Below are 11,786 nucleotides of genomic sequence, written 5' to 3'. Positions count from 1 at the left end.
GAACATTCGATGAAAACTCGTCTGATAAAGTTAGAAACGTCCTGTGATAATACAATTATAAAGTGTTCCGTGCCAAAGATGTGGTGTTGAGAAGAAAAAATTTTCGTTCGGACTGAGAAAACAACCTACATTTATCTCCACTAACGGCGAATGTCAATTTTGATTCTTGCGTATTATCTCCGGGGACATACAAGCGTGTCGAGTAATCTGTATGATGTCCTTGCTACCAGTTATCGACATGTACATGACGATTATGTTGTTAACACCTGTCGTTCACTATCAACTAAAATTACTCTATCCAGATAAAAACAACTGCTTAATATGGTTCTGATTACTTGTAAATGCTAATGTCCTTTTTTTAATGGAGACATATACTAGCTTCGTGATTTCTTTTTTCTGCTTTAGTGCATTTTACAAGTGTGCAATCAAGACAAAAAACTCTAATTTATTATGATGTGTGGCAGCATAGACAGTTTTATGTAGTTAACAGTGTCAGAATTCAATAAAAGGCGCACACGGTCCCTTTAAGATATGTCGATTTCAATCTAGATATCAATGGCAAAATTCAATAGAATACGTCCACGGGCCCTTTAAGCTGATAGCATTGTGTGTGTGTGTGTGTGTGTGTGTGAGAGAGAGAGAGAGAGAGAGAGAGAGAGAGAGAGAGAGAGAGATTAGGTTCCGTTGGTTCTAAATGCTGTTTAAAGACATCATTGGCAATTTAGTGCCGAGCAATGAGAGCTACGTGACTTCCAAGAGAAACGCATATACAGCCGACTGGGGATGGCCCGTTTGGGTATTGAACCCACAACCCTTGGTATATGGGTCCAACGCTCACTCGACAAGCTGTGCTACCTTGCCTCACTTGGAGGATTACGATTATAGATGGTGTGACGAGCTTTATGGTTGGAGTGGGGTGCCCCCAATATTTAATTTAAACTATTATTGAAGTCCCACCCAGGCTCTATTTCGTTGGAAGTTCAATTTAGTGAAAGACAGATGTAAAGCTCCGAGCCCCCAGTCAGCAATGCCAACGTATAGATGGTTAGATATACAAAAAGGGTTGAAATTCGATGAATAACAATTTAATAACAATTCAATAGTCAAATGACTAAATTACACTCCTTCTGCTCAACCTTTTAATAAGCATATTGCATCACTTGATTAACAGTGTGAGATTGATTTCCACCTGTCCTTGCATTTCTACTCATCTGTTGTATCCTTTCTCTCTCCTATTTCTCCCAGTTCCCTCCCCTCCTCCTCGACTTTCTCTAGACTCCTTCTCCTCCTCCTCCACTTTCTCTCCCACGACTACACTTCTGTCAACTTCAACTCTCTCGGCTACAGTCTCAATTTCGTATCCAACTCTTAAAGACTTGGTACCCAATGGAACCGGAAGTTCTCTGTCCCCTAAAAAGTTTCCTGTGAAAACACAAGAACGGTACAACCTTTTTCCTTAGCCCTCTCATCTCACACTGCACACAGCCTATCATCAGATAACGGCTATGCAGTTTCTTTGGTCACACATTCGTTCACATCGAGATACCCAAACGTGCTTGTATGGCAAAACAAACATCATAATACAGCACGGTATCAATTACTTCTTATACATACGTCAATAAATTTCGTCACATCAGTATATATTCCCAATTCCATTATACTAAACAATATCACACTAATCAGGTACTTTTCTTTACCTTACAACTTATACAAAGTATGCAAATATTCAAATATCCATGCTCTGATATATACATACGTCCATAGTAACTAATCTTACATGCTTCAACCATGTTTCCAAATTCGCAATTCAAGCATGTGTAAATTCTGACATAACGCATTAATAAATGCACTAGTTTACTACGAAGTAACTAAATAGCGAATAACAAAATTAACTAATTCTGACCACAAGCTAACAATCTAAATAAATCTCTACGTAAGGCTCAAGCCCGTTTCTCAAATACGCATGTAAACGAAACACTATAAGGGAGTTCTACATACTAAACGATCCAAGTATAAAGTGTACGTACTACAAATAATTACAATTATGATGTCGTAATATTCTGCAAAATCGCGCAAATAACTTACTGACCTTTTCGAACCTTTGACTTTCCTTTGAATTTATATCTAAGTTTTGCCGCCATATTACGAGTGGCTTCTTTCTCGGAGTAAACCCTATTTGATCTGCAATCATTCCAGGCGAATACTAAATTACTATTTACGATTTCAGAAGGTATCATTCGGGTCTGAATTGTAATCACTACCTCTATCTCAATTTTTGATTGGATATCACTGTGGACCGAACCAATCAAATTTAGCGGACAATGTCCCTCTCGCTATCTGTCAACGTGGGGACAGATAAGAACATGCCTCGTTCACCCCGTGGACTTTCCTTGCTATCCTTGAACCAACCTTTAACATATAGGTGTGATAATGGCAAGCCTTTGTTAAGTGACGTGACTGGTCGCCTTTGCCTACCCATGTTTCGGGTCATGGTAACCGTGCGTAAGAGTTCAACACTGACACCGCGACAATCTTTAGAGATCAAACACAAGACTGCGGTAATATTCCCAAGACAGGTAGTTATTAGCTCATAGATGACTTTAGCTGGGTGTTTAGCAAACGTGACAGTTGGGCTTGTTGAAATTCTCATCAATACAGGGTTTCCAACGATCCGTTTTGTTAACATTATTTAATTCATTCATATCCAGATTCTATCTTATCGGGGCGGTTAAAATGGACATGAACAGTACTTGTGAAGAAGGGGCCCCGAGTGGCCGAGTGGTCTAAAGCGCTCTCCGTTACGGATCACTGCCATCTCACCTCTGTCTGCGTGGGATCGAGTCTTGGATTCGGCTAATGTGGGTATGTGAGACAGCTTGCCAGTAGCTTCTCGTGGGTCGGTGGTTCTTTCCGGAGTTTTCCCGGGTTCTTCCTCCACCATTAATACTGGCCGCCATGTATAGCCCATCGCGTGCTGAAAAACGGCGTTAAACCCTACAACAACAACAACTTGTGAAGAATTGTACTCTCTCTGTCTCTCTGTCTGTCTCTCTCGTTAAAGTGTTTCAAATGAAGTACACATGAGGCGTGTGCAAACATTGTAACTTATGAAGCTAGAACATCACATGTATGATCAAACAAATGAAATGTTGTAATTCTAATTATTTGGTAATTACCGTCTGCCATTGACAGCCAGTCAAAAATTAAGACGAGATTTATTAAGTCATAGAAGGCTGTGTTGTGCGCGTGTCGTGCTCACTTGCCTTAGAACTGTGGCTGTTTATTTGGCATAGATATTACAAGTGCACTATCATTCAGAAATATAATGTACAACTTCTGTCAAGTATCCCAGATAACGGTCGTTCACCCGACGCATTCGCTTTAGCAATCGTTAACTCATTCAAGTTTGTTCGCAGATAGCGATCCACACCGGAAGATGTTTTTCATAGCGATCCACACCGCAAGAGGTTTGTCATTCTTCGTCAGTCGGAAATAACAAATACATTTCCCTATTGATCGAATTCTAACATATTTTCCCCATTGCGAATGCTTGCGTTTGTTCCTTATTGATCAAATGCTGACTCGCATACGTAAACTAATCTAACCGAACGACAACAACGAGATAAGCGGATTTTGTAAGTTTCAGTACGAAATATCAATTATTTTATTGATTAATCTAAAAAGGAATAATTAACTTTCACATGTATATCGGGAGGGGATAGAATACTGTCATTCACTTAATGTAGTCTGGCACTATCATAATGGAGAACAATGATACAAAATTAGGAAACATTTACTTTTGTACAGTCAAAACTGCAAAGATTTGTACAGTAGTTACAACACAGAACACTACATTCAGTCATATGGAAAAAATATCCCATTAACCTTAGGTACTGGTAGAAGCCAACACTTAAAGATGCTGATACTAGAGGGGCCCCGAGTGGCCGAGTGGTCTAAAGCGCTCTTCGTTACGGATCACTGCCATCTCACCTCTGTCTGCGGCGGTTCGAGTCTAAGATTCAGCCAATGTGGGCATGTGAGAAAGCTTGCCAGTAGCTTCTCGTGCGACGGTGGTTCTTTCCGGGGTTTTCCGGGTTCTTCCACCATTAATACTGGCCGCCATGTATAGCCTATCGTGCTGAAAAATGGCGTTAAACCCCACAACAACAACAACTGATACTAGAGCCGTCGAAAGTGGCCAGCGTTGTATTATGCTATTGAAACTACATTTCAGGAAATTAAATTGTTCCTTATTATGTGTTGTGCATTTATTACTATTATATGCTGTACCTTTCATTGCATGATGTAGATTTATTATTATTATTATTATTATTATTATATATTACGTACGTTTTATTACACTGTGTATATTTCAATGAAGTGTACGTGTTGTGTGACATGATGTGCAGTTTTAAATATATGTCGTGCGGTTGTTACGATATGATGTGGATTTCTTATCATACCATGTACTGTGCAGCATACAAAAAAAAAAAAATGACCAACATACAAGAAACGCCGATCATATAATGCAGTTTCAACAGCGTGTAGTCAACACGTGACCATTTAAGGGATAATGTGAATTAGTGGCGTCACTAAGGTTGGTGTCACCCAGTGCTGTAACTGATGGTGTCACCCCCATGGACCTCCTTCCTGCAAAAAAATTCGAACATTTTATAGACAGTCATATGCGGTAGCTCATGGTGTCCCACATTGACCTCCTTCCTTCACAAAAATTCTAAAAGACGTCATTGTGTTGTCACCCATTCTGATGGTGTCACCCGGTAACTCATGTCAGTAACTCATGGTGTCACCCGATGGACCCCTTCCTGCACAAAAATTCAAAAAATGTATAGACAGTCGTGTGCGGTAACTAATGGTCTTACCCCCATGGACCTCCATCCTGCACAAAAGTTCAAAAATTGTATAGAAAGTCATTTTGGTGTCACCCTCTCTGATGGTGTCACCCGGTGCGGTCCGCACCTCCTGCACCCTCTAGTGACGCCACTGATGAGAATATGCATCATAGACTGAGTGAGTGTGGTACAGTCAAATATAATGCATAGTACGTAGCAAGTGGAAAATATTACATTATTTGCTTCTAAAAACTATTAATGAAATGTGCTGGTACAATCTGTTTTGTGGAATAATTGTAAGACGTAAAATAAGGAATTTAATATTGCATTTTACGAGCAGTGGATCACTGAAATGAGATAGAATTGAGCTATTGCACCGTAACTATTGAGCCGTATATAGAGTAAACAAGATGTAAAGGAGCGTTACATTTTGCATATACATGTGGGCTTATGTATACTGCACATGGTATACATCATAATACCACTGTAATGGAGGCCGCCAAGGGGTCTTCTTCCAGTCTTTAGAAAGCAGGATATAAGGAGGCAATTTGATGCATCTGGTGGTCTACACGGGCCACCGTTTCAAATATTGACCTACTAACATGCAAAGGCGATGTGCAACAAATGATATAGAAATTAGAATGGTATTTGTATGTGACTTTAAGGTAATTACTTTAAATGTCAAGTACAAAATACAGCTATACGTAACATCCACACGTGGAGAAAAACCATAAAATAATACAAAATTAAATATACAGAACACAAATATTTTCAACAGCACCTATGTTGTCACAGTGTGGTCAGTTCTTTGGAGGAAGGTATGTGTAACAACAGAAATTAACAGACTATGATCACTGTACTCTCCCTCTTTCTGTGGTCTGCGATGAAAACATGTGAACCCGGTGTGTTACCACTATACTACTCGGGCATGGCAAGTTTTTCATATACGTTAATATCGGATGCCATCATTGCATCTACACGTCACGTGAATTTAATCTGGCAAAAAAAACAGTTACATTACACACAACATCCAGTATTATTGCTGTCTTTACATATGTCATGTTATGCTTAGTATATGCATATATTATACTAAACTAGAAATTGAAAATTTTTACAAATTATTAACTGAGGCTATGCCCCAAGGAAGGGTTATGGTGCCGATAAACTGGGGCTTTGTCCCAAGGAAGGGCTATGGTGCCGATAAACTGGGGCTTTGTCCCAAGGAAAGGCTATGATGCCAATAAACTGGGGCTATGCCGCAAAGGAAGGGCTATGCTGACGATAAACTACAAGGGTCGACGTTAGTCACGTATTTTACTTGGTGTTATTTGACTTGGTATTATTTGGGTCATTAACTATCTACTAAAATTTAATGTGGTCATCTCAGTTATTTACATATTTAGGCTAAAGGTTAGGATTGAAGACAGTGTATAGCGTTTGTTGCAATTAGTATTTGTGTATCCATGGTAACTTATGGCTCGCTATCGACCACCGTGAAGCTTCTTGTTCCTTACTTGTTTATTTTATGTGTTAAAGGTAGTAAATGTGTTACACCTCCTTGCAGTTCATGTCCATTTCTTTTCTCTACGTGTTTTCAGTGTCAGTTAATGTCCTGTTACATCACATTCATCACGTATATTTTTGTCTGTTTTTGGGATTGGTCTCTACATACTCCCCTTAATAAAAGAAAGATAAGGGGAAAATATTAGACCACACTCTTAAATTTTTTCATTTAACCCATTGACACCATTGAGGTCAATATCTGAAACGGTGGCCCGTGTAGACCACCAGATGCATCAAATCGCCTCCTTACGAGACCAAGAAAATTGTTAAAGATTCTAACTCAAGATTCATTAATTAGTAAAGGATACAAAACTAAATTTTCTTTGTGATCAAGAAGATTTAACATGTTAGATAGATAACTAGATAAAATAATTATTAGCAAAGAACATGAACACATTCTAGACTGATCATTTTGGGAATTATCATAATGGCTTGGACTGAGCATTGTCGCATTATTATTATCATTATTATTATTATACAATGGTGTCATTGTTTTCATAAAAGCTGCTTATGGTCATGCTTATTTAGGAACTGTTCAGGACCGAGAAAAATATATTTTATTTTTGAAAAAGTATATGCAGATATACTGCATATGTTGATATCTCAAAATTTAATTTTTTTAAAATCTGCTTCTTTTTGCCTACGAAATGGGTTATTCATAAGTGTCAGTGACATTTCTTTTTCCGTCCACCCCATCTGTTAGTCGTCTAGACTGCGTTAAAAAGTCTTTTAACAAAAAAAGACATGGAATTTTTGTTCAACTTTAAAGTTATCTTTTCAAGTACTCGTTGCTGAGTGTTACGAGATATTTAATTGAAGGAACTGGGACATCACTATTACCATAATTTTTAGCCATTTCTTCACAATGAGTGTATCATCTGCCACCCACCCACCTGTACTAAACTGTACCACTGCCATTGACCCTAAAAACAGTTCGGATATTTGAAAGGTTGATAATTACATTTAAGATAAAATGTATTCCTTCTTTTACCAACATCGTTACATAGTCCTTTTTAGCGTGTAAACGTGCGAGAAATCAATTGATCTGTGGTCAAACTCTTCCTCTTAAAAACAAGCTTTGCTGTTACTGGATTTAAAAAAAAAAGACTTCTTGCAAGTTGATAACTCGTGTAACACGTGGGAAAAAAAGGCAGTTTGTACATAAAGCAACTGTGATAAGCAGTGTGAAGATCTAGCCGCATATCTACATGAATGCACTTAGTGCACCTGCAGAGGAAATACATACCCGACTTCGTGAATAAAACCTGAACCCGTACAAGCTATATATAGTGAACGAAGCAACTGAGTGCTGAAGTAGTAAATGTATAACAATCCATAGCCAACCCGTTCAGTTATTAGACCACTATTTATGATCAACATGTTCAACAAGTCTGATGTGAGATTCATTTTAGTTACTCAAGTTAAACAGGTCGTATGTGATATCTGTTTTAGGTACTCAAGTTTAACATGTCTTATGTGATATTTATTTTAGGTACTCAAGTTCAACGGGTCTTGCGTGATTTCTATTTTAGGTACTAATGTTCAACAGGTCTTATGTAAAATTTTTTTTGGTACACAAGTTCAACAGGTTTTATGTGATCTCTATTTTAGGTACTCAAGTTCAATAGATCTAAGTGATGTCTTTATTAGGTACTCAAGTTCGATAGGTCTTAAGTGATACCTATATTAGGTACTCAAGTTCAACAGGTCTTATGTGATATCTGTTCACAACAGAACATCTATTACACAGTCTTTTTTGACCGTTAAGAACACTATTAACAAGTTATTTGAGAAAATAATAATTGTAAGCGAATAAGGTTACGACTTAGATTAAATTTAAAAACAGGAGTCAGCAGACTAAAAATTTAGACTAGACTATGCCGTTAGGTGTGGCAACATATTTTTATTGCCGCGTGATATTGTGATGAAAACTGGTAGCACGGTTAGTTTCAACAACATATTTAAAACGTCGTTTGAAAACCACAAGCAAGGACTGTACATTAATATGAATACCGACGAGGTAAAATATAATTGCAACAGCTGATAAGCTGGCTGTGACTGTTCGTCAAAAAGTAGACAAAGAAATAAAAGAAGAGAACGGGAGTAAGAACTCTTCAGATAAGAATCTAAACAAATAGTGAGTTTTCTTAAAATAGCAATTGCAAATGATTTAAAAGATGAACATCCATCATATAAACAATCATTTATATTAATAAATAATTATAGTTACAGAAGCTGTCTTGACATTTTAAAATTGGCTGTGCTTTTTTGTATCGTTTTTATTGTCGTGCCAATACATCTGACCAACATTTATTGTCGTGCCTATACATCTGACCAACATTTATTGCTGTCTACACCTCTGATTATCATTTATCGTCGTGCCTATACATCTGAGCAACATTTATTGCTGTGTCTACACCTCTGACCAACATCTATTGCTGTGTCTGCACCTCTGACCAACATCTATTGCTGTGTCAACACCTTTGACCAGCATTTATTGATGTGCATACTGTTATATATATTTGATTTCATTCACATTTGATTTAATTTAATTGTTTGTTGTTCGTTTAAAATTTTTTATTCCATTACATGCTATTGTAGTGTAATTTTATTTACTGGATTTGATATTTTCCAGAGATTCAGTTCAGCTTTTCGAAAACCGAATATTAAAGCTTTGTATCTAAAGCTGACCTAGTTCCTGACCTTAATACATGATTTAAAGTAAACAACTTTTTTCATTCTTTCTTAGTGTGGGATTCATAGAGTGAAATTGAGGCCGTACTGGCAGTACGTGACCTTAGACATGTAAATAGCTTCTATGTTGTTCTAGAAACATGCAGCAATTATTTAGAAATTCTGGTTTTACCGGTAGGTTTACCCTCATCCGGGCGTCTGTTTTGCGCAGTAGCCAGATTAAAAGTGATGTTTTGAGAAATTATTTCAGTTGGGCTTTAAACACTGAGACGTAAAAATTATTTTTTTTTGTGACCAGTTTGAGTTAAAATTTTAATTTTTCTTCAAATTATTTGGATTCTAAGAGATTAATTCCCTGGAAATACTTGTGATCAAAATTAAGTCTTGGACAAAGACAATTATCGAAATTTACAGAATTCAAACACTGGAAGATTATTTTCTCAAGTTCAACAAAGAACTGTAGATACATCAGTACTACGATGACTACAGAATACGTCATCGCCTTCGATTTTGGATTTCCGTCGCGACTCGAACTCAGATTCTTTAAAGCATTTATTACCAGGACTTCTATTTTTTTTATTCTTGGATTATTCTTGGAATATTTTTGGATTTGATTCTTAAAACCGTGAGTTCTAATTCTCATTTTTACCTTATTTTCTAGGGAAATAAATTATTTGTTAAATTTTACAAAGCTTGTTGTCTTCACTTTTTCTTGTTACTGTTTATGAGAGCCTAAACACGTAACACTAAACGTCTGACCAACACCATAAAAATAAGGCCGAGAACTACATTTTTGAGCAATCACAGTGTAAATGATAATAGTGAATGTTGCCAGTACTGTATACTCTCACTCTCTCTCTCTCTTGAAAATTATAGCTCTTTCTAGCTTTTGCAAGCTTGTTTTAATTAGCAATTTACATTGTTGTATTTTGGAGGTTTTCTGTTTACTTACAGAATTATCCATGAGCTGGAATCGTCTTTTTAATACCATTCATAGATTTTTGTCTCAAAGTAGTATTTAATTTAATGTAAGATTTTACTGGCGCATCCAGGATTTTTATGGGGTTTCCAGTTTGAAAGTTGTTCGTTTTGCTTAAAATGGCTACATTTCGCAGTTTAACATTTAAAGTTGGAATATGCTTACTGGAAAAGGGGCATTAGTTCGCCCCTCGCAGCTCAAACTCGTTGAATATTGACCCTTGGGAATGTAGTGATCGAATGTAATCGGAAATTACCACACGCCGTACACAACTTGAAATTACAACAGTCGATGACATTTTATTCCTTGTTTTCTAATATGCGTAATATCATAGGTTCTAATGGTTCGGAACATTTTTTCTCCTTCGTTAATTCATACTGGTATTAATCACATTCTTGTTGGTCTATGTTTTCAGTAGTTAATGGATAATCTTTGATATAGTTACGTAGCTGGCTTCCGGCATCCAAATCTACTTTTAAATTAACACCAAAATTATCGTAATTTATCAAGTACTTGAAGACTGCTATTTGCCTTTTGTTGCAGGTATACTGTGGTTCATAATCAATTCATAAAGGTTGTTGGTATGCATACACATAAAAACACCATTCTCTCTATTATGTCGGGCGTTATATTTCTCTTTTAGACATATGAAAGTCTGAGTTTTGTGATACTAACATCTAAAACTCTAGTCTGCTTAGTGTTCTCATTACAAGTGTAATCTAGCTAGCTTTTAAAACAAATCCCTAATTTTTCTTATTATTATCTTCTATATACATGGCTTGACATCTTTAAATATGAAAGCAGTACTTTGTACGTTTCCCCATACAATCTGCACTCCTTTACAGAATTTGCGAACGGATTATGGCTTATTCTAGTATTTATTCTCTTTATATTTTACCTGTTAATTCTATAAATGTCCCTTTTACCTGTAAGTCAGATTAAAATGTGTTGAAATTCTTCTTTCTGTTTTTACATTGGAGAATTGATTTATGTAGGCATTTATTTTAATATTATCTTTTCAGTACAAAGTTTGTGAACATTTACTTTTCTTGCAATTTTATACCAAAACCCCTTCTTATAAGTTTTATTTTACACACTTTCAAGTTAAGTTCTTCTTGTCGTTTTCCCTCACCTTCATATTTCTCTCTATTTAGAAGCCAGTTTGATTTCGCCGGATTAGTACATTCTTTACAACGTTGATATCTTCAGATTTATTAGGTTTTTTCCTTGTTGATTTTGTACTGTCTGATAATTAATCTCGCTTATTTACTTCCTGTACTGCTTCTATTCATTACGGATAAATCTGACGTTTTTATTGCTCAATGTGCGACACGCCATTCAACGTTTTGAAGTTGTCAATAATTCTATTTATATTTTGGTCTTTTCTGACTCTTTACAGAATTAATTGGAAAGATTTTAAAGCCATTTTCTTTGGCAATATTTGTAATGTTCTTTTCAAAACCGTAATTATTTTCATGATAACGTCTGAGCAGAGATGTCCAATCATTCTGTTATTGGTGATAATAGATATTGCATTGTCATCAGAAATTTTGTTGCAGTACCATCTATCATCTACATATCCTTTCGATGAAACAATTGCACGAGGCACAATGCCACAATATCTGGATTTTGGTGCGATTGGTTCGATTTTATTCAGTTGTGTTTAGACTAGGGAGTGACCAATCTTGTATTTTTCA

At 36.5% G+C, this 11,786-nt stretch overlaps 1 protein-coding gene across 2 annotated transcripts; it reads right to left on the bottom strand.

Annotated features, from left to right (window-relative positions):
- Positions 1 to 1,069: 1,069 nt before the first annotated feature.
- Positions 1,070 to 5,006, bottom strand: LOC149802551 (uncharacterized). Of its 2 annotated transcripts, none has more exons than XM_089951292.1 (2): positions 4,884 to 5,006; positions 1,070 to 1,422 (listed from the first exon to the last, which is right to left on the bottom strand). In XM_089951292.1, exons 1-2 carry the CDS (start codon positions 4,933 to 4,935, stop codon positions 1,208 to 1,210), a joined length of 267 nt encoding a protein of 88 aa, XP_089807418.1. In that variant the 5' UTR covers positions 4,936 to 5,006; the 3' UTR covers positions 1,070 to 1,207. The 2 variants fall into 2 exon arrangements, with proteins under 2 accessions (XP_089807418.1, XP_089807417.1); XM_089951291.1 differs by lacking the exon at positions 4,884 to 5,006 and adding an exon at positions 2,090 to 2,326.
- Positions 5,007 to 11,786: the final 6,780 nt, after the last annotated feature.

Source organism: Sinohyriopsis cumingii, chromosome 3 (genome assembly GCF_028554795.1).
Source record: "Sinohyriopsis cumingii isolate HCF-2022 chromosome 3, ASM2855479v2, whole genome shotgun sequence".
Lineage (NCBI taxonomy): Eukaryota > Metazoa > Mollusca > Bivalvia > Unionida > Unionidae > Sinohyriopsis > Sinohyriopsis cumingii.
The sequence above is the reverse complement of the archived record's forward strand: the minus strand, read 5'-3'. Positions and strand labels throughout refer to the sequence as shown.